Genomic DNA, 25731 nt, shown 5'->3' on the forward strand with positions numbered 1-25731 from the left:
TTGCGGCTTCACAGCCGGGTACCCACTGCGCATGCGCGAGTCGCGCTGCGCGCCGTGATTGGCCGGCAATCTTCTGGGACCTCTGACGTGTCCCAGAAGATTGCAGGGAGGGAGGGGGAGAGGAGAACTTCCGCTCAGGGCGCCGCGGCGCTCCGAGCGGAAGTGGGAGCGGGTACCTGTCAAAACTAGGTACCCGCTCCCCCCCCCCAAAAAATGACATGCCAAATGTGGCATGTCGGGGGGTCAGGACTCCCTAAAGCGGAAGTTCCACTTTTGGGTGGAACTCCGCTTTAAAGAATGACAGTAATGTTAAAAGGGAGTAAAAACTGCCATCCTTTAACTGCTCTTCCACACTATATAACCCATCTATGGCAAATTTTATAAAGATAAAAAAAAAAGCAAGTTACAAATTTCAGTCACTCAGTTTTTGTAACATATGATACGACAATCATGTTTTCTAGGAAATATTTTATTTGGCCCAGCTTCTATGCACAGTTAAAATGAAATCTACAATAATCTAGTGTTTCTTTTCCACAACATCACAGAATGTACTCCATTGTAATTACAAGACTGAGGCAAAAACACGTTTCCCTTGTGGTCCCAGCACTTTTTTCATTGTAAACATTTATTTCTGGAAACACACAGTAAGAGAAAAATAATAATAAAAAAAAATAACACAATAACAGTTGGGCATGTTAAGACTACTGTGAACTGTATCCATGTGGAAGGAAGGTTGCCACAACAAGTACATGTTATTCCTGCATTTATTATAAAGGACTCTAAGACTCCGGTAAAAAGAAATACAACAGCTGAAAAAGGGACACGTATTAACAAAAAAAAAAAAAAAAAAAAAGGAATAAAGAAAAAATAGAAATGATCATGGAATGTAATGGGGTTTAAACCACTGCGCTTGTACCGATGATCTGGAGAAAGCAGCATTTAAAAGCAGTGGTACAATTGAATTGTGGTTAATGTCAGACATCTTAGTGGGGTAGTGGGACAAGGATATCAACATAGTTAATGGGGAAGAAGCCCGACTGGCCATGAAGCATCCCCTCATACCAATTTTCATCAATTTGATTGGTGAGAGTAATGATGTCACCTTCTTTGAAGCCAAGTTCTCCTTCGTTTTCTGGGTCAAAGTCATAGAGGGCCCGACAACATGGCTGATCCATGGCAGCACCTGCACCAGATAAAACAATCAGAAGATATTCGTACCATAATAGACTATTGGAAATAATGTAAGGAAGTTACATGCTAAATATACCTAATAAATAAGGTTTACAAAGTTTACCCAGAATGCAAACTGGGCTTTTCTTAATGCAAACTCTGCAGTTCAAGTAAATTACTCAAGCCAATTTATAATTGCTTTATTGTTTTGAGGTTTTACATTCAATACATTATAGCGAATCTGTCAGCCATGATAAACTTTTAAAAATGATGGATCTTGCTTTACAGCAGGTACTGAAAGATGTTGGCTATTGCCTTTTTAAACCAGAAAACTTGTGTGCCTTTCTAAAATTAGGTGCACTTTGATACTGGAGCCCAGCTTTAAGGCTGCGGCATGCCTCCCATCCAGTAAGTGCATGTCCATGGCCATTAAAGGCACTTTTTTGAACAGGGAATGACAGTTTTCGGTGCTTAGCACTACATTCAGAAAAATCAAGCCTCATGCTACAACTGAAGAGGCATCCAGAAGAAGGCTAACAAAGATAATAGTAGCAATCTCATGGTATCTTAGCCAACTTTTAAAAGGTTTACTTCAAGGTGTGCTCTCAATATGGTCACTAAGATTGAACCAGCAGGGGTTGTCTTAGCTATTTACAACTTCAGGAAAGAACACCACAAATTCCAGAAAAACCACCATAACACTGCAAAATCTGTAACTGTTAAAGTTAGATATTAATTCCTACGACAAGTTTAAAGTTGAAGCATGTTTTCAGTGTTGGATAGAGCAAGATTAAGTAACCCTTTTCACATTAAGAGGTAAATTTATAAAAAAAAAAAAAAAATTGTGCAAACATCACAGCTTTTGCACAGCCATCACAAATAATCCTGTAATATGCCCAATATGTTTATTTGGTTATAAAATGACTGCTCCATCTAGTTTTCATAATGCAATATTTTCTTGATTGAGGTATTTCAGGAATATACTACACTATGGCCTCAAGATGGAGCTGATGACGATGTGAAGTAAACATATTAGACACATTCTGAAGACTAAGTTTTCTGCGCCATTATACTGTAAAGAGGGGCAACCATCTGTGATGCCCTGTTAAATCCATTATAATGGCACAACCATGACTAAAAAAAGGCCCTGCATCAAAGCTCCATAATTGGGTAAGGAGGACATTAAGAATTGCAACCACTCAAAAGAGCAGTGGTTCTCTACTCCAGTCCTCATGACCAAATAACAGGCCAGATTTTAAGTATTACCTTGGGGAGATGCAGACTAGAATACTGCAATCACTGAGCAGCAAAGTATATCACCTGTGATGTATTTCAGTTTTTTTGCAAACCTGGCCTGTTAGTTGGTCCCGAGGACCGGAGTGCCGGACCACTGCAATAGAGGCTAAAAGCACCCCTGCAGGAAGAGAAGAAATCCACTGCTGAGATCAGAGAAGCCATCTATGGGGCAAATAGAACTATGGAGGCTCCACAAAGCTTGACTTAATGGATAAGTGATGAAATTTAAAGCACAACAAACAAATACCATATCAAACCCTGTTAATCTTTTACCAAAAGACGAGAAAAATGCTCTGCAAGGCAAAAAGCCAGCACTGCTCACTACCATAGGAACCTCATCTAATTAGCTGCTATTAGTAGCAAATCCAGTTCTAATTTTCATTACACCAGTTGTAACGATGTAGACCCCCAATGCGTGTTCCTACCAGATGGTTTTGGAGTAGTAGCAAGGGAGATTCCTCCATTATGTTGAGTGAGGTCAACGGGCAAAGCAAGTTCCAAACTCATTCGAGGCTTAGGCTGATATTCTCTCCTTGGTCGGTTTGAAGCATCTCTGATTCTGCAAAATGTAAAATTTGTGGGAAATTAAGGTATTTTAATTACTCATTTTTTTTAAATGAAAAATAATAGTTATTGTGCATGTGTTTTTTATGTTTTTATTTTGTCATTTCTAAAAAAGGTAAAGTAATAATAGAAATTGATTATAAATACAAAATATATTACAAAATAAAGGCAAAACTGTTTTTTAGTCTTAGATAGAGTGTAGAGGGATTGGAACACCTGTCAGGTTGTTACTGTCTGTCCCCCGATAGGTAATATATAGAGAGGGTGAATCTCCCCGTTTACTGCTCTCACTGAGAATGGAATTGATAAGAGAATTCCAAATGTTGTGTTGTCAGCAGAAAAAAAGAGTAGAAGAGAAATCATCCAATGAGGACACAAGTTGTGATGACCCTGGCGACTCATCTTAGAGGGATTTCCTCTCACTTCCTGTTTTAGCTACAAGACAGGAAGTGAAAGGAAATTTCCCCAATAGTATAGCAAAAAAAAAGAACCGTTAGGGGCTATAACACTCCCTTACTGTTTTATCACTGTACACAGTTTATACAATATTTATATACTAAACTAAAATACAATAAATATTTAATACATGGCAAAAGCTTCCAGGTAAACTGAGTTAGCTAAAGAGACAATACAGTAGAAGCAGCCTATGAGGTTGTGATTGGTCTGATGGAAATTTTACACTAACAGCTGATCAGAGTGGAATTACTGCTGATAAATTATTCAACTGTTTATGAATTTTAGCTTGAGCTGTTGAGTTCTATAAAGCATAGGGATGTGAAAGTGTTCAAATGTAATACACAGAAAGATAGAAAAGGGAGCAGTTGCCCAATCTCCTCTAGACATGTGCAGTACATTTCATTCTGAATCAAAATTCAGACAAATCACAAGAGGAACAAATTTAAATGCATCTGCAATAAAATGTAACAAAGCAAAATTTAGTTTGAAACATTTGAATTTGAAAACAAATTCAAAATGTAAACATAATGCGGACTATTGCTGATTTCTTTCAAAAACTATGTGCAAGTGTACCTAAAAGAATTGATGCAGTTTTAAAGCCTAGGGTTATTCAAATATTGATTTGCTTTAGATTTTTCTTCTGTTTGCTCACTCTGCATTTTTTAAAGTGATAAAAAAAAAAAAAACAAGTAAAATATATATTTTTGAAAGCATTCTTACATTATTCCTTCACACCTGCCTAAAACTTTTGTACACTACTGGACATAGAGACATAAATGTTGAAGTTAGATATTTCTGTTATAACTTCGAACACTTCACATTTTCTGAATAAATCTTGTTAATACAAAGAAGATTAATGTGAAGACACGAATTCCCATGAAACGCGTTTAGTTCTGTTACTCACGCATGATGGAGAGGATTTTCATTAGCTGGTGGAAGACACTTTCTTTGCGGGGATATTGATCACATATTTTGGACTCTTTTGCATTGGATGTTTATTTACATGGATTTATTTTTAATATAATTTTTGAATATTGTGGATGCTTTTTGCACATTATGAATGCTGTGTTGATAGTACATGCTTTAGGTTTAGAATACTCTATATTTGGAGGCGCTGCATTATTTTCTTTGTTGGTTTGTTTGGGTACTGTATATTTACCTATTGCAAGCTGCCCATTTATTTTCTTTAGCACTGACCCCCTTTTATGTTTACAATACAAGAACAATTTTTGTTTTATCCCAAACCATTATCTTATTACATTTTGCAAAAAGTAGAAACATGGCCTTGCTTTAGAATAAAAAAAAAAAAAATTGCACAGGTGATCAAATACCACCAAAAGAAAGCTCTATTTGTGGGGAAAAAAAGGACATCAATTTTATTTCGGCACAGCGTCGCACGACGCAATTTTCCGTAACGCAGTGCCGGATCGCAAAAAATGGCCTGGTCATTAAGGGGGCAAATCCTTCTGGTCCAGAACTGGTTAAAATGCTAATACATTTGTAAAGTGTTTGCCTATAATTGGTATAGAAGGCACACACAGTTGTAAAGTTTTAATTCTGCCTTCATCTCACACTGTATAGGATCATTCAACAACCTTTCAAACAAAATTTTAATGCTTCACAGACTCAACATAAGGGTTTTACAATATAACACTACTGAAATTTTACATCTCCAGTTTCATACAGTATATCTTTTTGCACAGGATTACCTACGATACTATGCATTGCAAACAATCTACTGAATAATAATGAAGACAATCTAGTCTGAGTCTCTGTACTATTTTAATAAGCTGTTTTTTTTTTAAAGACTATGTGAAAACTATTTTTTTTTTCTAGTTTAAAATGGACTTGTGTTCCATTAGTGCTAGTAAGCATAAGTAGCTAGAAAAAAAAGATATGTATAGGTAAGTGATTATCAGAATGCTATTGTACTTATTTTCGAAACACAAACTGAGTATCTTTGCTGCTAATGCAGTTATAACAGAACAGCTGTCTTCTACCCCTACGCACACACTCCCACACACATATGCACGGTAGACTCTCGGAGAAAGATGGCCCGAAGTCAAAATAGTATGATGATGCTAAAATGAGGAATAAATGAACAGCAGGCCACAGAACACATACTAATCAAAAAAGAGAGATTATACTTAAGGCATTAATAAAAACTTGCTGAGTTAGACTGTGCCTTGCAATACCAACACTTGCTGGGAGTAAAGGCTGCATGAAGCCAATTAGCTGGATTAAGACCATGGTTTCACAGAGATCACCAAAAAAATTATCTTGGCACCTGCCTTGTCTTCTAAGTCTAAGTGACAGAGCAGTGAAGAAAAATAAAGTATGGTTTGGAAACTTCTTCATGAAAGAAGAGGTCCATTACCTAAAGACACTAGCAAAAAAAATAGTCCCACTGAGTAGGTGGGGTTACATTGGGTGCATTGTGGGGGTTTCCAGCAAAACATTTACCAGTGTCTAGTCACCCAAAAGTAGTGGCAATGCACCCATTCCTCATACGTGTTGGTTGCATTTGTTTCCTTTTTCAAGCTTTGTTTCCTTTATTGCCAACTGTTGGTCCTACCAGTGACATATTTCCTGCTCTAGGGTTCACAATGCTAACGCATCCTACTGCATTTATTGGAGTAGCAGTGTCATCACCCTAGGAGAGGATTACAGAACACCTCCCCCTTTACTAGTCTCCTTAATATGAGAGTATGCTTTGCTCACAAAGCTTTCCTTGGGCAGGAAGAGAAGACAGATAACAGTGCAAAATGTACAGCATACAAGACAGTACTGCATCTTTGGTAGGAAACAACAAATGTTCAATGTTAAGAATTTACAAAGCACGTTAACACCGTAGTCACCATCTCTAAATTGTTTTAGTGGATAACTATTCTCCTAAGGCTTCTACTTTAATAGGAGCCACTTAGGGTTGGGTAAAGACATCTGGTAATGAGCCTTTGTGAGCATTGTCTGCATAGGTCTGGACTTAACACCCCTTCATTTATAGCTTTTAGGATTAATTTGATCATATCAGCAGCAGTGGACTTGTGCTTGGTTGTCAAGATTTGTACCCTGCAAAACATCTCAATAGGACCCGATCCTACCTGATCCTATGCACTGTGGTCAGCAAAATTGCCAAGTGCAGTCCAAACCAAACCTTAGGCAGCATCCACATCTAATATATCCTTAACCACCTCCCTACCGGCCACTGTATATATATGTCCTGAGTTTAAAGCTAAATACCGGTATTATGGCAGCAGATAGCTGCCATAACCCTGGTATTTTTAAACTGCAGGCGATTGGCTTTCCGATAAGGGTGGTCCCAGCGGCGTATTCGCCGCGAGATCACCCTCCGGGATGGCGGAAGAGGTGCCCCCCCTCCCGCCGCGTCCTGGTCCTTTTCCCCACTTACCGGACCCGTCGGCAGCGGGGAAAATGATCGGGTCCCGGATCCTCACAGACAGGATGTCGAGTGAGGGCAAGCTTGCCCTCACTCGACTCTATTGTCTTGGAGGACCGGAGCGATGGCAAACGCCGTTGCCTAGCAACCGGCTTAAAGGTCCCTTTTTTTTTCTTAATTTTTTTTTTTTTTTTTAATTTCTATCTTTATTAGTGTACTTGTGGACTTTTTGACCCCAGATCTCACAAAAAAGGAGGTCCTGTCCTGCCTATTTCTATAACAAGGAATGTTTACATTCCTTGTAATAGAAATAAAAATGATCATTTTTTTTTTTAAAAAACGGTGTAAAAATAAAAAATAATAAAATAAATAGTAAAAAAAAAAAAAAAATTAAAGCGCCCTGTCCCCGTTCGCTCGCGCGCAGAAGTGAACGCATACGGAAACCCCCCCACCACATATGTAAACGGTGTTCAAACCACACATGTGAGGTATCACCGCAATTGTTAGAGCGAGAGCAATATTTGAGCCCTAGACCTCCTCTGTAACTCTAAGATGGCAACCTGTAGAAATTTTTAAAATGTCGCCCATGGGGATTTTTAAGTACAAAAGTTTGTCGCCATTCCGTGAGCGTGCACAATTTTGAAGCATGACATGTTGGGTATCTATTTACTCGGCGTAACATTATCTTTCACATTATGGAAAAAAATTGGGCTAACTTTACTGGATTCTTATTTTTTAATTCAAAAAAGTGAATTTTTTCCAAAAAAATTGCGTTTGGAAGACCGCTGCGCAAATACGGTGTGATAAAAAATATTGCAATAATCTCCATTTTATGGAGGGTCTCTGCTAAAAAAAATATATAATGTTTGGGGGTTCTAAGTTGTTTTCTAGCAAAAACAACTGATTTTAGCTTGTAAAACACCAAATGTCAAAAATAGGCCTAGTAGGCAAGTGGTTAATATTACCTTCTACAACCACTCAGGAATGGCAAATCTATCTATCGCTTTCCTGAATGGACAAAGATGTTCCATTCAGAGATTAATACTCAAGTGCATGTCAGCATGAGGAAAGTAGTGCCAATAAATGGATTTTTGTAAAATCTTACCGTAAAATCCTTTTCTCTTAGCTCATTGACAGACGTAGTCCTCGGTGATACAGCACCTTCGGGTTATGTTGCCTCCACAGGAGTAGGACTAGACAGGAAATGAAAAATGCTCTGGCCACACCCCAGGGGCAGTCCCCGAGGGTACATCCTCTCTCTCTCTCCGCCACAGCAAATCAGTTATGTCACAAAAGCAGTGCTTAGAGAATTTAACCCAACCCAACTCAAAAACAGAGGGGCGGGTACTACGTCTGTCAATGAGCTAAGAGAAAAGGATTTTACGGTAAGATTTTACAAAATCCATTTTTCTCTATCGCTCATTGACAGACGTAGTCCTCGGTGATACAGCACCTTCGGGAAGTCCCAGAGCAGTATCACAAATGAGGGGTGGGAAAATGGAAATCAAATCCAAATCTAGAAGGCCCAACCGGTGCCAACTAGAAGTTTACAATGCTCATCCTTAATGATGAGACTCAACAAAAAAATTTTCAAACAGAAAAAAACCCTCGAGGTAGACCACCGGTCTCCTCAAATTGCGGCCTGCAAAACCTTGCGGCCAAATGAGGCATCCGCCGATGCCATCACATCAATTTTATAAAATTTTGTAAAGGTATGTACCGACGACCAGGTGGCCGCTTTACATACCTGGACCACTGACGCCTGATGGCGAAAGGCCCAGGAAGTACTGAGCGCTCGAGTGAAGTGCGCCCTAACAGGGAACGGAGGATTCCGACCCTTAATAGAATAAGCCTGTACCACCGTCTGACTGATCCATGTAGATATGGTCGCGGCAGACACAGGCAACCCCCTTCAAGGGCTATCCGTGATCACAAAAAGTGAGTCCGTCTTACGAAAACCACTTTAGGAAGGAAGGATGGATTCGGAAGAAGAACCACCTTATCCCTATGAACCACCAGATCTGGGGAACGACAGGATAATGCGGCCAGTTCTGACACCCTGCGTACAGAAGTAATGGCCACCAAGAAGGCCACCTTCTGGGAATGTAAGCAAGGGAATCTCCCTAATATCTTCAAAGAGAAGTTTCTGAAGAACCGACCAAACTAAATTAAGATACCAGGCGGTAAGGGTGCGCACACTGGCGGAGCCAGATGTCGCACCCCCTGGATGAAATTCCGCACCAAGAAATGATTAGCCAAAGGTTTCTTGAAAGAAGATTGCCAACGCCGAAAACCTGACCCTTGATCGTGCTCAAGGATAGTTTCTGCTCAACCCCTTGTTGCAGACAGACCAAAATTCGGGTCACCGAATAGGTCTGTGGGGGAAATCCAATAGATTCACACCATGCAATATAAGACTTCCATGTGCAGGAAGTCGCTTTCCTTGCTTTAACTGGAGGTAGGAATAACTGAAGCTGACACTCCCTTGTCCTTCAGTACCTGGGTCTCAATGGCCAGGCCATTAAACCAGCGACTGTAAAGCAAGATGGAAGATCGGTCCCTGAGACCGCAAATCCTCCCCCTGAGAGGAAGTCTCCAAGGAGCGTCCGCGACTAGCCTCGCCAAGTCGGCGTACCAGGCTCGACGAGGTCAATCCGGAATTTCCAGAATAACTGGAATTCCCTCCACCTCTATCCTGCGAAGAAGTTCCCGCAGCAACTTGAGAGGATGGAAGGCATGCCGTAGCTGATACTGCCCCCACGGTGCGATCAGCGTTTCTGCTGCGTCCGCTAGAGGATCGTGGCGCGAGCTACAAACCTCCGCACCTTCCTGTTAGGCCAAGGTGCCAACAGATCCCCATCCGGGATGTCCCAATGAAGGGACAGCTAGGGAAAAACCTCTGGATGAAGAGGCCATATGCGATTGGATCTGAATCGGGCTGCTCTAGAGCTGCTCGATCCAGTAAATCAGACAAAATCTGAACGCTCTCAGTTCCGATACCCTTATTGGTAATCTGGATACTATCGGAAGAAATGACTTCCCCTGGTTGAGCATCGGAGACTTCCTGGTCCGCTCGCTCAACCGGATCCGATTGTCCAGGGAATCGGAGTTCTGATTCCATTAAAAAAGAATCTCCTTCAGGAGAATTCGGGTATGAGACTGGGTATACGGTACTGCCTCTAAGAAGGCCACCATCAGTCCCAGCCAATTGACGGACAGCAACATCCGAATCGTTGACTGAACCTTCTGGAGTTTCCCAGCAAGGAGAAACTCTCTTGCCCAGGATGTATCCAACCTTAGGCCCAGATAGTTCAGTCTCCTGGTGGGAACCAGGGATGATCTTTGGGAAAGCGAAAAAACGCTGATGTCCTGCGATGATGGGGATATAAAGATAGGCATCCTATATGTCTATGGACGCCAGGAAATCTCTTTGATGCAGGGAGGCCACCACTGTACGGATGGACTCTATTTCTTCCCAAGTCCAGATTTGGACGCACCTTGCCCTCTTTCCTGGGCATTGTGAATAGGTTCGAATAGAACCCCTGAAACCGTTCAATGTTAGAAGGGAAGAATCGCACCGGTGGAAGTGATCGAAACTCGATCCTGTGTCCTCCAGAAACCGGTGAAGACATCCCCCCCCCACCCCAGAGATGGGTAGGGGCGCATCAGGCTATATACTTCAGGCTTGGCTGAGCCGGACTCTTTGTTTACCCGACCAGCGCCCTTTGAAACCCCTCTAAAGGGGCTTTGGAGGGTTTCGCCTTATCGCCCGCCCTCGCGGAACGAACAACTCTATATGAGCAGAAAAGGAAGGTCCTCGTTAGTTATGAGGTCTTTTTATCCTAACAGTCTGTGGCAAGACAGCAGGTGGTACCGTCTATCCTATAAAGAGGAATTCCTCAAACGGATAGCACCTAGCCATGCGTTTGGAAATAACAGGGGTTCGTTTCAAAACGACCCCATTTGGGTAAAGGAAAATCCTTCGCCCTTTTGGTAGGCTAACAAGTACCAAAAAGGAATCTCAGTCTCAGCTACCTCTGCCGGTGTAACCTCAAGACTAAAGGTTTCCCGGACGGACACAACTAGTTTATCTTGTGTTGTCACGCATATTGTGTTGTCACGCTGCTTGTTTTTGTAAGCACAGTTATTTCCATTTAACACAAATTCAGTGGTTTTGCCCACAGAGGATCGCATGGTACTTCTGTACCATGTGATCTGGCTGTAGTGAGTTTCCAAACGTAGTACATGCTCTACTTTTGGTGCCATTTCAGCCCATTCAAATTGAATGGGCTGAAATCGAACCACACAGAACTACATGTGAATCGCACAGGAACGCACAGCGCATTCCTGTGCAAATCCAAGTGTGAACCAGCCCATAGATAGTTGTTACCCAACAGTATTTCCCCACTAGAAAATTTCCACTCTATTGCGGTTATGGTGGCAACTGTAAAAAAGTTGGCTTTCCCAAAACTTTCTGTACCCGGACAAACAGAGAATACTGTAACTCTTCAGCAGCATTATTTACTCTTTTCATCTTCTGAATATTCCAGGTGTCCCCACTGTGCACAGTAAGCAATTACCAACCACAGTAATGAGACCCCTTCACAGTGCACTGCACCCAGCTATCTACAGTTAGGAATATTGCATTGTGAGATGCAAGGCATATATCAGAGCTTCAATAAAAAGCCATGGACACTACCCGTATATGGCGTGCATTGGGATTAGTACCATTTTCTTCAGAAAAGGTTACCAAATCAGTTCTTCTATTACCATATTTACCTCTGTTCCAGTTTCGAAGTGACTTGCTGTAAAATCTGTACTGCTTGCTTATGATATTCCAGTTGTGCTTGAACGAGAGCAGAAAGCTGGCTCACTTGTTCAATCTGAGAAAATAAAAGTAAAAAAAATAAATAAAAATGTACTGATTTATTCAGCTAAAACAGAACAACTTATACAGTATTATGAAAGATACAGTGTCTCACAAAAGCGAGTACACCCCTCACATTTTTGTAAATGTTTTATTATATTGTTTCATGTGACAACACTGAAGAAATTACACTTTGCTACAATGTAAAGTAGTGAGTGTACAGCTTGTATAACAGTATAAATTTGCTGTCCCCTCAAAATAACTCAACACACAGCCATTAATGTCTAAACCACTGGCAACAAAAGTGAGTACATCCCTAAGTGGAAATGTCCAAATTGGGCCCAAAGTGTCAATATTTTGTGTGGCCGCCATTATTGTCCAGCACTGCCCTAACCCTCTTGGGCATGAAGTTCACCAGAGCTTCAAAGGTTGCCACTGGAGTCCTCTTCCACTCCTCCATGATGACATCACGAAGCTGGTGGAGGTTAGAGACCTTGCGCTCCTCCACCTTCCATTTGATGATGCCCCACAGATGCTCAATAGGGTTTAGGTCTGGAGACATGCTTGACCAGTTCATCACCTTTACCCTCAGCTTCTTTAGCAAGGCAGTGGTCGTCTTGGAGGTTTGTTAGGTTGGAATACTGCCCTGCGGCTTAGTCTCTGAAGGGAGGGGATCATGCTCTGCTTCAGTATGTCACAGTACATGTTGGCATTCATGGTTCCCTCAATGAACTGTAGCTCCCTAGTGCTGGTAGCACTCATGCAGCCCCAGACCATGACACTTCCACCACCATGCTTGACTGTAGGCAAGACACACTTGTCTTTGTGCTCCTCACCTGGTGTTCACCACACACGCTTGACACCATCTGAACCAAATAAGTTTATCTTACATGGTTCCAGTAATCCATATCCTTAGTCTGCTTGTCTTCTGCAAACTGTTTGCAGGCTTTCTTGTGCATCATCTTTAGAAGAGGCTTCTTTCAGGCGACGACAGCCATGCAGACCAATTTGATGCAGTGTGAGGCGTATGGTCTGAGGATTAATAGGCTGACCCCAAACCCCTTCAACCTCTGCAGCAATGCTGGCAGCACTAATATGTCTATTTCCCAAAGACAACCTCTGGATCTGATGCCGAGCATGTGCACTCAACTCCTTTGGTCGACCATGGCGAGGCCTGTTCTGAGTGGAACCTGTCCTGTTAAACTGCTGTATGGTCTTTGCCACTGTGCTGCAGCTCAGTTTCAAGGTCTTGGCAATCGTTTTATAGCCTAGGCCATCTTTATGTAGCTCACAAAAGGAGCAAGAAAGAAACAATAATTCCTTATCCCACCCACTCAGCGCTTATGTATATGCAATGCTCAATGGATCGAACATGTACACCTAGCACTCTGCGAAGTGTAAAATCTCATAGGCCTATATCTCCAATTAAGCAGCCGCTATATCTTAAGTCATATCAAAAAAAGGTGCGTATAAGAGTAACAGCCCACATAAGCACTAGCAGCGCTAAAACACAGCCTCTATCGAGGTTACGGATATATGGCTAAATGTTAGACAAAATAAATACAATAGGTGGATTTTAAAGAACCAAAGTTCATAAGTCCATAAAGCTCTCAGGGTAGAGTCACATGAAAGACAGGGTGCATGGGGAACTTGATGTATAGTGAAAACAAGACTTCTTTGCTGGTCACTCTGCAACCACCAAATCCTTCACCTCACCACTGTGCTCCCCCCCTTGAGAGTGAACACGTACCCTTAAACGCTAGGGTATAGCGCTTTGTTCAACAGGTAATCCTCCACTCCCGGATGGCGATCCCCTTAGGATTCCACTCCAGCTGGTAGAAATATGAACAGCACCTCCTCCTCTCCTCTCACCTGTCCAGTGCAGAGCTCGCCATGCTGTCACGTGACACAAGTGATGGGACATTTGTCATCTTTATGTAGCGCAACAATTCTTTTTTTCAGATCCTCAGAGAGTTCTTTGTCATGAGGTGCCATGTTGAACTTCCAGTGACCAGTATGAGGGAGAGAGCGATAACACCAAATGTAACACACCTGCTCCCCATTTACATCTGAGACCTTGTAACACTAACGAGTCACGTGACACTGGGGAGGGAAAATGGCTAATTGGGCTCAATGTGGACATTTTCACTTAGGGGGTGCACTCACTTTTGTTGCCAGCAGTTTAGACATTAATGGCTGTGTGTTGAATTATATTTAGGGGACAGCAAATTTACACTGTTATACAAACTGTACACTCACTACTTCACAGTGTAGCAAAGTGACATTTCTTCAGTGTTGTCATATGAAAAGATATAATAAATTCACAAAAATGTGAGAGGTGTACTCACTTTTGTGAGATACTGTACATATATGTAGCTATCATTATGAAGGTATCATATATATATATATATATATATATATATATATATATATATATATATATATATATATATATATATATATATATATATATATATATATATATATATACACACACACACACACACACAGTATAGAGTCTCATTCATACCATCATGTTTTATGTGCGCTACCGCAGTATCACAGTGCCCTAAAAGTGCATGAAAAATATTTACCATGTATAATTTATGAAGCTTTTTACTTCAGTGTGTCTTGTGTTAGAGAAAAGTGTGTTGCGTTTTGAAAAATTCTGCTTGCTGCATCCTTTGTACAGTTTTGCAAAAACACGAGTTACAATATTGTCAATGGTAACACATAGGAAATGCACTGAAAATACATTAAAATGTAAATTGCAATTTTTATAGTATGATTTTCAGTTAACATGTCCATATTTCCCATATGCCTACAAAAGGGAAATTGATTACCCTAATCAGAGAGAATGCAAAGAGATGAGATGAGCCCAGCAAAGAGGAGCAAGGATAGAGATAGTCAGAGAGGGGCAGGGAGAAGCCAAGCAGTAGGAGGATAATCCATGGTGGAGAAGGAATTAATTCTAAACTTGGTGAAGAAACATCCAGAGGTCTATGACTCTTATAAAGACACTTAAAAGGGCTGGATGAGAATAGTAGAATTTATCCCAAAATCACTCACTAAAAATAAAAAGGCCGCAGAAAAGCAAACACCTCAAACCACTAGGCACAACCCACAAAAGAGAGAAAGAAATTATGAAAATTAAACAAAACACACATAAAAAGCAAGCAAAACTCATCTTGTGATGTGTCATATTTTAATGCAATGCACTAAAAGTGCATTATTCGCTTTGAGGAAAATGGATGTCTATTTATCATTGCAATAGTGTGAATGAGCCCTAAGAATTTTGTTTAAACTTTTTACTCAAAAGCAACCTTACCTGAATTATAGTATATGCACACTACTAATAAAACAAAAATGTTTTGTAATGGAGTCAATATAGTCAAATCATGGGGCAGATCACTAATCCTATGATCTGCTGGAATACAAACTTTTATCTTGCATTGTATCCATTTTTCTAGTAACAGATTTAGAGGTAGGATTTCTATCTACAATCAATCATAATCTCAACACAGAGAGATGTATTGAACTACAGAAAATGGCTGTGGTTTTACAGACAATAGAACAGTTTGCTGCTATAAGGAACGCTGACCTTTTGCTAATGCAATCTCAAACATTTAGTAAAGTAATTATTATTAACAAGTCAAGGAAACAAGCAGACCAGTCCATCATTGCTTCAGTTCATCAAGTGCTTGTTCTGTTATTAAAATGTCCTTTAAATGTATCTAAATTAAAAAAAAAATAAAAAAAACAAAAGTACAGGAGTTACTGCAATAAGGAGTGTAGGTTTTTTATTTATATGGTACCTGGGGTCTAAAGAAGACTTCTAGCCAAGCATCTTTTTGTTGGCATGTAATTATCTCGGTCTTAAAGAATAAGTTCACTGTTTGGGGGAAAAAAAATTGCACATTTTTTTGCAGATAAAAAAAATATGCATTTATTATTTTTTATTTTTGAGCCTGTAAAGCATTGCACCGGTGATCAGCAGATCGCTGGTGCCATGCAGTTCTACAGCAGATCTGCCAGTGTACCTGCTTGCCCGTGCATCCTGTACGGGATACAATCTTACAGGAAGTATGAATAAACTACCACGATGCTCCACAGCGCCATGATAGTTATTTTGAAAACTACAAACTGACAGCCGCAAAGGCTGCCGGGCCTTGTTGTTTTCCATGCACAGAACTCAAAATGTATTTTTTTTTTAATTGTGACAGCTAGCGGGGGAAGAATATGAGGTAAACCTATCCTTTAAGGAACTCACAGTAGTGCTTTCTGCATATACAATTGGACTGAATTTGTCCCCCCCAAGTTGTGATCTGCAAGCATTTTCAGCGTAAGTGACTAAAAAATGACTGAAGCCACTGGATCATAATGAAAGCCAGGCAACCAGAAGCTTTAGATAGACAGGGCATTAATAGTAGCCTACATGTTTTATCTGTATATATTTACCTTAAATGAGGCTTCATGTACACTACATCAAAAAGTGTAAAAAAAGGGGAAAAGTCATCACCTAATAGCAGTAGTACTAAGTTACAGCCAACTCACCTTGAACAATCAGTATATAGGTGGGGTTCCCGGAGCCAAAACACATCGATGCAAGCAAACAATGATCCAGGACAGAACCTGGTATCAGGACAGAGGCTCCAATTGGAAACACACAGCGGCTTAATGAAATTACAAAAAGTTTTATTGTTTACAAAAATACATGAAAGGAAATGTACACCTTCAACATACCTCTAATAAAACACATTCATGACAACATTGTCAAGAATAAACCCATAAAAACAGCCCTGGCTACTCAGGCATCCATCCACACACACCAGGGGGATGATAATGTATTGCTTAGCTAGATGAGATGGATAAATGTCGGTAAGTAACTTTATGGACCACCGTCCACTGAAAAGCCGACACCAAAAATTGTCCAATTCACAGACATGCCAGCAAAAAAGATGCAGCAGTAGTAGTTACTGTGATTGGGCTTTCAGCTGGCACACAACCCTACCTAAATCAAATGGAGTTCGGATGAAGCATGCAGGTAAATCAGTGTGATCCGAGTAGTAGTTACTATGATAGGGCTTTCAGCCGGCACACATCCAAGCATAAATCAAATGGAGCTGGGATAAAGCATGCAGGTAAGTCAATGTAATCCAATACATGACATTTGATACTGTCCTCCTGCAAAAAGAAAAATAGTGGATTTTCCGTTTACAAACGATAATCCCAAAGGGGCTCAATACAGAATTGAGCCTCCAAGTATTTCTTAAACCTTGGCCTTTTGCGCAACTTTCCAGGATCTTCCTTATGTGGTGTTCTAATCCAACTTTATATGTGTTCCTACGGTTTGAGGCCCATGTTGGGCTTTCTAATTTCTGTCCTTTGCTCCTCATTTCAACTGCTGTGGGTGTTACTAATGGTATGAATGAGGAGATTGATTGTTTCCTCTGTATGAATATAGAAAAGAAAATGAGAGGAAAAAACACCCTATAGATATTTATTCCTATACTACTTTAAATATATGTACACACTATTACTTTCCTGAATTAAATAACCACATGGTGTGAACTTCTAGTGATATGGGTGATAATGAACTAGAAATTTAAGTGGGAGAGGCTATCGCCGTTTCCTGTTATAAGTCCAAAGACTGCATCCCCTTATTGTCCTGATGAAGCTCACAGTCACGTGAGTGAAATGCATCAACGTCACCATCACGTCATGTGACCCGGTCTACTCGCTTGATCAGCCACATTCACACGGCTCCTACATCAGCAGCACACCAGCCGTGGTGTTTCCACCACAGGGGATTCCCACACTCATGGTGTCACATCATGAATGACTTTGCATAGCAAAGGGTTTACTCCACACCAGTTGAAAAGGAATCAATGGGGATTTGGAGGTTTTGAACCAACAATTGCATACTCCTCTACTGTGGGTGAGATTGACACTTGGGACAAGGTTCCCAGCCTGCATATACCATCTGCATGTTTCCATGTACTAGGGTGTTGGACTGTGTCCCTCTGAGCTTGCTGCTCCCTCCTTCCCCCATCCATTCCGGTCATGTATCAGATTACATTGACTTACCTGCATGCTTTATCCCAGCTCCATTTGATTTATGTTTGGATGTGTGCCAGCTGAAAGCCCTATTATAGGAACTACTACTACTGCATCTTCCATGCTGGTGTGTCTGTGAATCGGACAGCAGTGGATGATTCTGCACAGCAAATGGTTTACTCCAAGACAGTTGAAGAGGAAGTTGTGGGGAATTGGAGGTTTCATGTACTAGTGTGTCGGACTGTGTCCCCTTGAGCTTGCTGCTCCCTCCTTCCCCCATCCATTCCAGTCACGGATCGGATCCCACTGATTTACCTGCATGCTTCATCCGAGCTCCATTTAATTTGGGTTTGGATGTGTGCCAGCTGAAAGCCCTATCACAGTAACTACTACTGCAATTTTTTTGCTGGTGTGTCTGTGAATCGGACAGTTTTTGATGTCGGCTTATTTTCAGTGGACGCTGTTTCATACAGTTACTTACCGACGTTTATCCATCTCATCTAGCTGAGCAATACATTATCATCCCCCTGGTGTGCCAGGGCTGTTTTTATGAGTTTATTCTTGACAACGTTGTCATGAATGTGTTTTATTAGGGGTATGGTGAAGGCGTCCATTTACTTTCATGTATTTTTGTAAACAATAAAACTTTTTGTAGTTTCATTAAGCCGCTGTATGTTTCCAATTGGAGCCTCTGTCCTAAAACCGGGTATTGTCCTGGATCATTGTTTGCTTGCATTCATGTACCACTGCAGCAGCAAAACACAGCAAAATTGTGCCGCAATTTTGCCACGGTTTGCAGCCTGGCAATCAAGGCATTCCTATCCTGAACACAATTCTTTCATGTTCAGGAAAGGGTGATTGAGGGAGGTTAAAGCACCCCTAACTCGAGCAGCTTCTAAACGCTGCTAAAAGCCTTTGTATACATGGATTTCTGTAGTTTAATTTAAGAACTCTGGCAAAAAAAACGCCAAAAGCTCAGAAACTCAAGTTTAGGAGCGGCTAGTGTACATGAAGCCTAAGACAAATAAACATGGGATTCATCGAACAATCAGGAAAGTGTTTTTCTCCACCACATTAGGTTTACCTGTCCCTCTGAAAGTGACCGTGTAACGCTTCATGTTCACTAGCAGCTCCTAAACTTGAGTTTAGGAGCTTTTGGCATGTTTTTGTCAAAGTACGCTTTTAGCAGAGTTTAGAAGCTGCTGTGGTTTAAAGAGGTTCGAGCTCCCTCAACCCCCCTCTCCTGAACGCAGAAGAGTCGTGTTCAGGATAGGAATATTTTGATCGCTGGCCAAGGGAAAATGCAGAAAAATCGCAGTCCTGCGTTTTTCGTTTTCCAATAGCCACGGTAACTGGCTGCCAAGTGTACATGAGGCCTAAGAGTATAGATACTTCCCTTTCCTAGTAGTGCCCATGCTGCCAAACACTGAGGAATAGTCCACTGGAATATCATGCTTTTGGAACAGAGGGGTGTATAGTGTCAGAAGGAAAGTTAAGGATTTACAGGGCATGAGTTTTGGTATATGTAAAAACAAATGACAGGGTTACTTTAACCACTTCCGCACTGCTCACTAAAGCTGTACTGCGGCAAAGTGGCTCGATAACGTCTGGCGACATAGACCTACGTCACCAGACATCCCTCCTTCTCGGCGGCGCGTGCGCCGCCGGAGGCTCGCTCCCACTGTATTCAGTCACAGCGGAAGTCAGGCCAGGGGAAGAGCGGCGGTGATCGCCGCTGCTCTTCCCCGATCGTCGGGGAATCGAGTGTGGAGATCCGCCTGCTTGTGCAAACACAAGCGGGCGGATCTCCTAAGTGACAGGCAGGGTCAGATTTCAGGGTTCAGCATAGCTGAACCTGCGATCTGTCCTTCTGTCACATAGTCCCCTCCCACCACACACGTCAGTAAGCACCAGGCATACATTAACCCCTTGATCACCAATAAAAATTAACCCCTTCCCTGCCAGTGTCATTTTTACAGTAACAGTGTATATTTATAGCACTGATTACTGTAGTAATGTCACTGGTACCCCCAAAAGTATAAAAAATGTCAGTCAAGGGTCCGATCTGTCCGCTGCAATGTCGAGGTCCCGCAAAAAAAAAAAAAAATGCAGATCGCCGCCATTACTCGTTAAAAAAAAAAAACACCAAAAATTACATAAATCTTTCCCTTAGTTAGTAAACGCAATAACTTTTGCGCAAACCAATCAAAATACGCTTATTGCGATTTTTTTTTACCAAACATAGGTAGCAGAAAACAAATTGGCTGAAAATTTAAACAAAATTTAGATTTTTACATTTTTTTGGGGGGGAATTTCATATAAAAAATGTGAAAAATAGTTATTTTTTCAAACTTTACGCAGTTTTTTTGTTTATAGCGCAAAAAGTAAAAATTGCACAGGTTATAAAATACCACCAAAAGAAAACGGAATTTTTGTAAAATCTTACCTGTAAAATTCCTTTCTCTGAGTCCTCCGACAGTCGCCGCCTCTTCATATTCGTCACATATGGGGTATTAGACTTTGCTCCGAAGGAGTAGCTAGGCAACAGAATATGTTAACAATAAAGCTTTAACATATCCCACCCTCAAGGGGTGGTCCCCTCAGTCAATACCCTCCTACTTCCTGCAACCATATCTCAGTTTTAGTGGAATAGCAGTAGAGTATACATACAAACCCCAAAAGAGGGGCGGGGGCGGCGACTGTCGGAGGACTCAGAGAAAGGAATTTTACAGGTAAGATTTTACAAAAATTCCGTTTTCTCTTACGTCCTCCGACAGTCGCCGCCTCTTCATATTCGTCACATATGGGGACGTCCCAAAGCAGTGCAAACATGAGGGGTGGGAAACGCATCCGCGCCGAAAGGCAACGCAGTCTCCACATCAAAGAAAGGAACCTTACCAAAGGAAGGAACTAGCTGGGCAACAGCAAAAATAAGTGCTCAACAGGAGCAACAACCCAGGAAAAGACAAAAAACCAGGGGATACAAAACTTATCCCAACAGCCAGGAGTCCCCAACAAGGGACCCTAGGGAACAGCCGCACTAAGAACCCTGCGGCCAAAGGAAGCATCCGCCGATGCCTGAACATCTACTTTGTAGAATTTTGTGAAAGTGTGCACGGTCGACCAAGTCGCCGCCTTACACACCTGGGCTACAGAAGCCCCATGACGACAGGCCCAAGACGTACTCAGAGATCTAGTAGAGTGCGCCTTCACAGGCACAGGGGGAACCTTCCCCTGCAAGGCATAAGCCTGTTCAATGGTCTGCCTGATCCATTTGGCAATGGTAGAGGCGGAAGCCGCCATGCCCTTCCGAGGACCCTCTGGAAGAACAAACAAGGAGTCCGTCTTTCGAAAAGACTCAGTCGATTTAAGGTAAACCCTAATCGCTCGAACAACATCCAGAGAATGCAATCTCACCTCCTTAGGATGTTTAGGCTTCGTGCACAACGAAGGCAAAACAATATCCTCGTTAAGATGGAATTCCGAAACTCGTTTCGGCAGAAAAGAAGGATTAGGTCGCAAGACCACCTTATCCAAATGAACAACCAGGTACGGAGACTTGCAGGACAAGGCCGCCAGTTCCGACACTCTGCGAGCCGAAGTGATCGCCACCAAAAAGGCGACCTTTTTGGACAACATAGACAACGAGATCTCCCTGATCTGTTCAAAAGGAGCACGTTGTAACACAGACAGGACTAGATTCAAGTCCCAAGGGGGCAAGGGATCCCTCCTAGGAGGAACCAGATGCCGCACACCCTGAATAAAAGTGCCAACCAAGGAGTTGGAAGCCACGGGACGTTGAAACAGAACGGCCAGCGCAGACACCTGACCCTGTATCGTAGCCAGCGCCAAACGCTGATCGACACCCGTCTGAAGGAAAGACAGCACACGGGAAACCGAGTACGTGCGGGGTGAAAACCCCCTGGACTCACACCAGGCAAAATAGGCCTTCCAAGTACGGTAATAAACCTTTCCCGAGGAAGACTTCCTCGCGTTGATCAAGGTATGAACAACCTCTGGAGAGAGACCCTTCTCCTCCAGGACCTCGGTCTCAACAGCCAGGCCGTCAAAGCCAGCGACTGTAAAGCAGGATGGTAAATCGGTCCTTGAGACAGTAGATCGTCCCGAAGAGGCAGACGCCAGGGGGCGTCGACCGCCAGATTCACGAGGTCTGCGTACCAGGACCGGCGAGGCCAGTCCGGTGCCACAAGAATCACCGTGCTGCGTTCCGAGTGTAACCTGCGAAGGAACCGGGACAGCAACTGAATCGGTGGAAACGCGTACATCAGCCTGTACTGATGCCACGGGGCCACTAACGCGTCCGACGCGTCCGCCCGAGGGTCGCGCGTCCTTGCCACGAACCTCTGCACCTTGTAGTTGAGGCGAGACGCGAACAGGTCCACATCTGGAAGACCCCACTTCGCGCACAACATCTGGAAGACAGCCGGATGGAGAGACCATTCCCCCTGATCCAGGGTCTGGCGACTCAGATAGTCCGCCTGCCAGTTCTCCACTCCCGGAATGTGAACCGCCGTTATCGCCGGGACATGAGTCTCGGCCCAAGACAGAATGTCGGCCACTTCTCGAGCCGCTCGGGCACTCCTGGTGCCCCCTTGGTGGTTGATGTAGGCCACCGCCGTGGCATTGTCCGTCTGCACCCGAACCGGGCAGCCCTGCAGCCGGTCCGTCCAGCGATGAAGACAGAGCCTTATCGCACGCAATTCCAGAATGTTGATCGGGAGGGAAGACTCCCCCTCCGACCAGGTCCCCTGGGCGGACAGAACGCCCAGAACACCACCCCAGCCCGACAGGCTGGCATCCGTGGTGATTATCGTCCACGAGATCGGACGAAACGACTTGCCCCCGGACACCAACGGGGACTGGAGCCACCACAGGAGGTTTTCCCTGGTGCGATGACTCAACGAGATCTGAAGATCCAGAGATTGAGGTCGCCCGTCCCACTTGGACAAGATCTCCGCTTGGAGACCCCGCGTGTGAAACTGCGCGAAAGGAATCGCCTCGAAAGCCGAGACCATCAATCCCAGACATCTCATACACGTCCGCAGAGACGAGTTCGGAACGTCCCTGAGGGACCTGACTTCCTCCTGAAGAGTCCTGAGTTTGTCTTCCGGCAGGAAGACCTTCGCCTGCACCGAGTCCAGTATCATTCCCAGATAGGGAAGACGAACCGACGGACTCAGAGTCGACTTTGGAACATTTATCGTCCAACCGAACTCCTGCAGAGTTTGCATCGTGACAGACAGGTCCTTCTCCAGACCCTGACTGGTCGCAGACCGAATCAGAATGTCGTCCAGATACCCCAGGACAGAAATGCCCTGGGCTCTCAATAATGCCAGAACCGGTGCAAGCACCTTGGTGAAGACCCGCGGAGCCGAGGCGAGCCCAAAGGGCAACGCCACGAACTGGTAGTGATCCTCCGCAATGGCAAATCGAAGGTATCTCTGATGACCCTCGAATATGGGGATGTGAAGATACGCATCCTTCAAATCGATGGAGGCCATGAATTCCCCCGGAACCAGGGCAGCCACCACCGAGCGCAGGGATTCCATGCGGAACTTGCGAACCCGCACAGAGCGGTTCAGAGCTTTCAAGTCCAGAATTGGACGAACCTTGCCCTCCTTTCTGGGCACAGTGAACAGATTGGAATAAAACCCCCGAAATCTGTCCCGATGAGGCACCGGAACCACCACTCCCTGAGCCCTCAGGTCCCGCACCGCCAGGCGCAGATCCCGCAGGCGCTCTGGAGACAGTTGTAGATTTGAGGGAAAAAATCTGCTCTCTGGCCGAGAGAGAAACTCGATCTTGTAACCAGATCGAACGATTTCCAGAACCCATCTGTCCCGCACACGGGCCAACCAGGGCTGAAGAAAACCGAGCAAGCGTCCCCCCACCCCAAAACTGGGTGAGGGCGCCCCTTCAGGCCGAACTGTTATGGGCCGCAGGTCCGGATTGGCCGGACTTCTGTTTTCCAGACCAGGGCTTCTTCTGAGAGCCCTGGCCCTTGAACGGTTTGCCCTTGTAGTGCGGCCGAAAGGCACGAAAGGACCCCTGAGGAGGCCGAAAATTAGCATGCTTCTTCCCAGAAGCCCCCTTAGCCTTGGGGAAATGGGGCAAGAGAGTGCTCTTACCCCCAGTAATCCCCTTAATCAACACATCCAGGGACTCCCCAAAAAGGCGAGACCCATCATAAGGCAGATTGGCTAAGGTTTTACGTGAAGATTGGTCCACCGACCAACATTTCAACCAAACCAGGCGGCGAGACAACACCGCCACGCTGTGCACACGCGCGGCCAACGGAATCAGGTCCAGGTCCGCATCACACAGATACATGACACCCTGGTGGATCTGATCCACCATATCCAGGGTCGCCGCTGAGGCCGAATCGGCCACTAGGACGCGCCTAAGCATCTGCGTCCAACTTGCGATCGCCTGGGCCGCCATGAGAGAAGCAAACAGAGCCTTAAGCATAGAACCCGTAACAGAATAAGTATGACGGGCAAGAGACTCCAGTCTCCTATCCGTGGCATCACGGAAAATAGGGGATCCCTCTGCCGGGATCGCAGTGGCTTTGTTCAAAACCGCAATAGCATGATCTACTGGCGGAGGCACACACCACCGTTCATCAGTGGCAGGCGAGAAAGGATAACGCAGCTTAAATTTACTTGGTACCGCAAAAGGCTTGCGCAAATCGCGCCATTGGTCCTTAACAGCGCGCTGAAAATCAGCATTGCAGGGAAAGACCTGCGGCGTCCTGCGTTTTCTCTGCGTCCCATAAGCCGCCAAGGCAGCTGGGGGACACACCTCGTCCTGCAAACGTAGCGTCTGCTTAATGGAAGCAATCAACTCATCCATGATTGCAAGCTCTTCAGGCGAGCCAGGGGGAGAATTATCAACCCCCTCAACTTCAGCCTCTACCTCAGACCCCACTAGATCCAGAGAGGAGCGGGACCCCGATAGGGGGGTCCCCGCCAGAACAGCCCCATCACCTTCACCCTCAGAATCAGAGGACAGAGCAACTCTGGGCCGTTTAGTAGATTGAGTAGCCACCAGCATTTGCACCTGTGCAGCAAGGCCAGCCACAATAGTGGCCAAATCCCCCCCTGGGGGGGAAACAGCGGTCCCCTGGCTTTCCACCAAGACTGTGGGAAATTTGCCCTCCTGAGAATCCATTGCCCCTGTATGCCAGACAACCAAGGGTTAACTGCCCCCTTACAGCAAGCGCGGCAAGCGCAGCCCACCGCACCACACTCAGGCACAATGAGACCCCCACAGGGAATATACAGACTGAATACAGGCAATGGAACACAGGAATAGAAGGATAAAACCTGAGGAGACTCCGCTGCTGCTGCTGCCTCGATCGGTGCTTCCAGGAGAGAGGAAGTGATGCTGCCAGGGCGCTCTATGTAAGCCTATGGAGGCTACAAGAAAATGGCCGCCGTGCATGTAAACCATGCGGCCGGAGCGGGCGCCGGTAAAATGGCGCCGTTTGGCGCCGAAATCGCCGCTCCACAGTGCATAAAATCACACACAATATCATCCCATAATATGGATATATGTTAGATCGCCGCAGCGATCGCTGTATATGCCCCAACATGCCATTAAAAACATGCCCCACAGCACACAGCTCCTCACACTGCCCAGCCTGACATACTCAGTGTCATACAGCTCCCCCCCCCCCTTGCAGCCCACAGCATGCAGCCGAGAGATAGGGAGACAAGCAGTGTGATTAAAGGCAGGTTACACAGTCCCAGACTGAGACCCCCCCAGACAGACAGGTCCCCACATAGATACACTTACCTCACATGGCGTGGGGAACCCGCACAGGCGAACAAGCCGCTGCACATGAGGCAGGGAGAGTCGCTACTCAAGACGCACACAATGGCGGTTCAGAAACCGCACAGCG

General features: G+C 44.1%; 1 protein-coding gene across 1 annotated transcript in view; it reads right to left on the reverse strand.

The window, feature by feature from the left end:
• Positions 1 to 453: 453 nt before the first annotated feature.
• Positions 454 to 25731, reverse strand: part of SH3GL2 (SH3 domain containing GRB2 like 2, endophilin A1) — a 219846-nt gene continuing 194568 nt past the window's right edge. The window contains exons 7-9 of the mRNA XM_082272789.1: positions 11663 to 11766; positions 2892 to 3025; positions 454 to 1183 (exon numbers count right to left, since the gene is read on the reverse strand). Coding sequence (XP_082128915.1) covers positions 984 to 1183; positions 2892 to 3025; positions 11663 to 11766 — 438 coding nt within the window. The 3' untranslated portion in view covers positions 454 to 983. The remainder of the gene's footprint in view (positions 1184 to 2891; positions 3026 to 11662; positions 11767 to 25731) is intronic.

The sequence above is a fragment of the Pelophylax lessonae genome (genome assembly GCF_965119305.1).
Source record: "Pelophylax lessonae genome assembly, chromosome: 1".
NCBI lineage: Eukaryota > Metazoa > Chordata > Amphibia > Anura > Ranidae > Pelophylax > Pelophylax lessonae.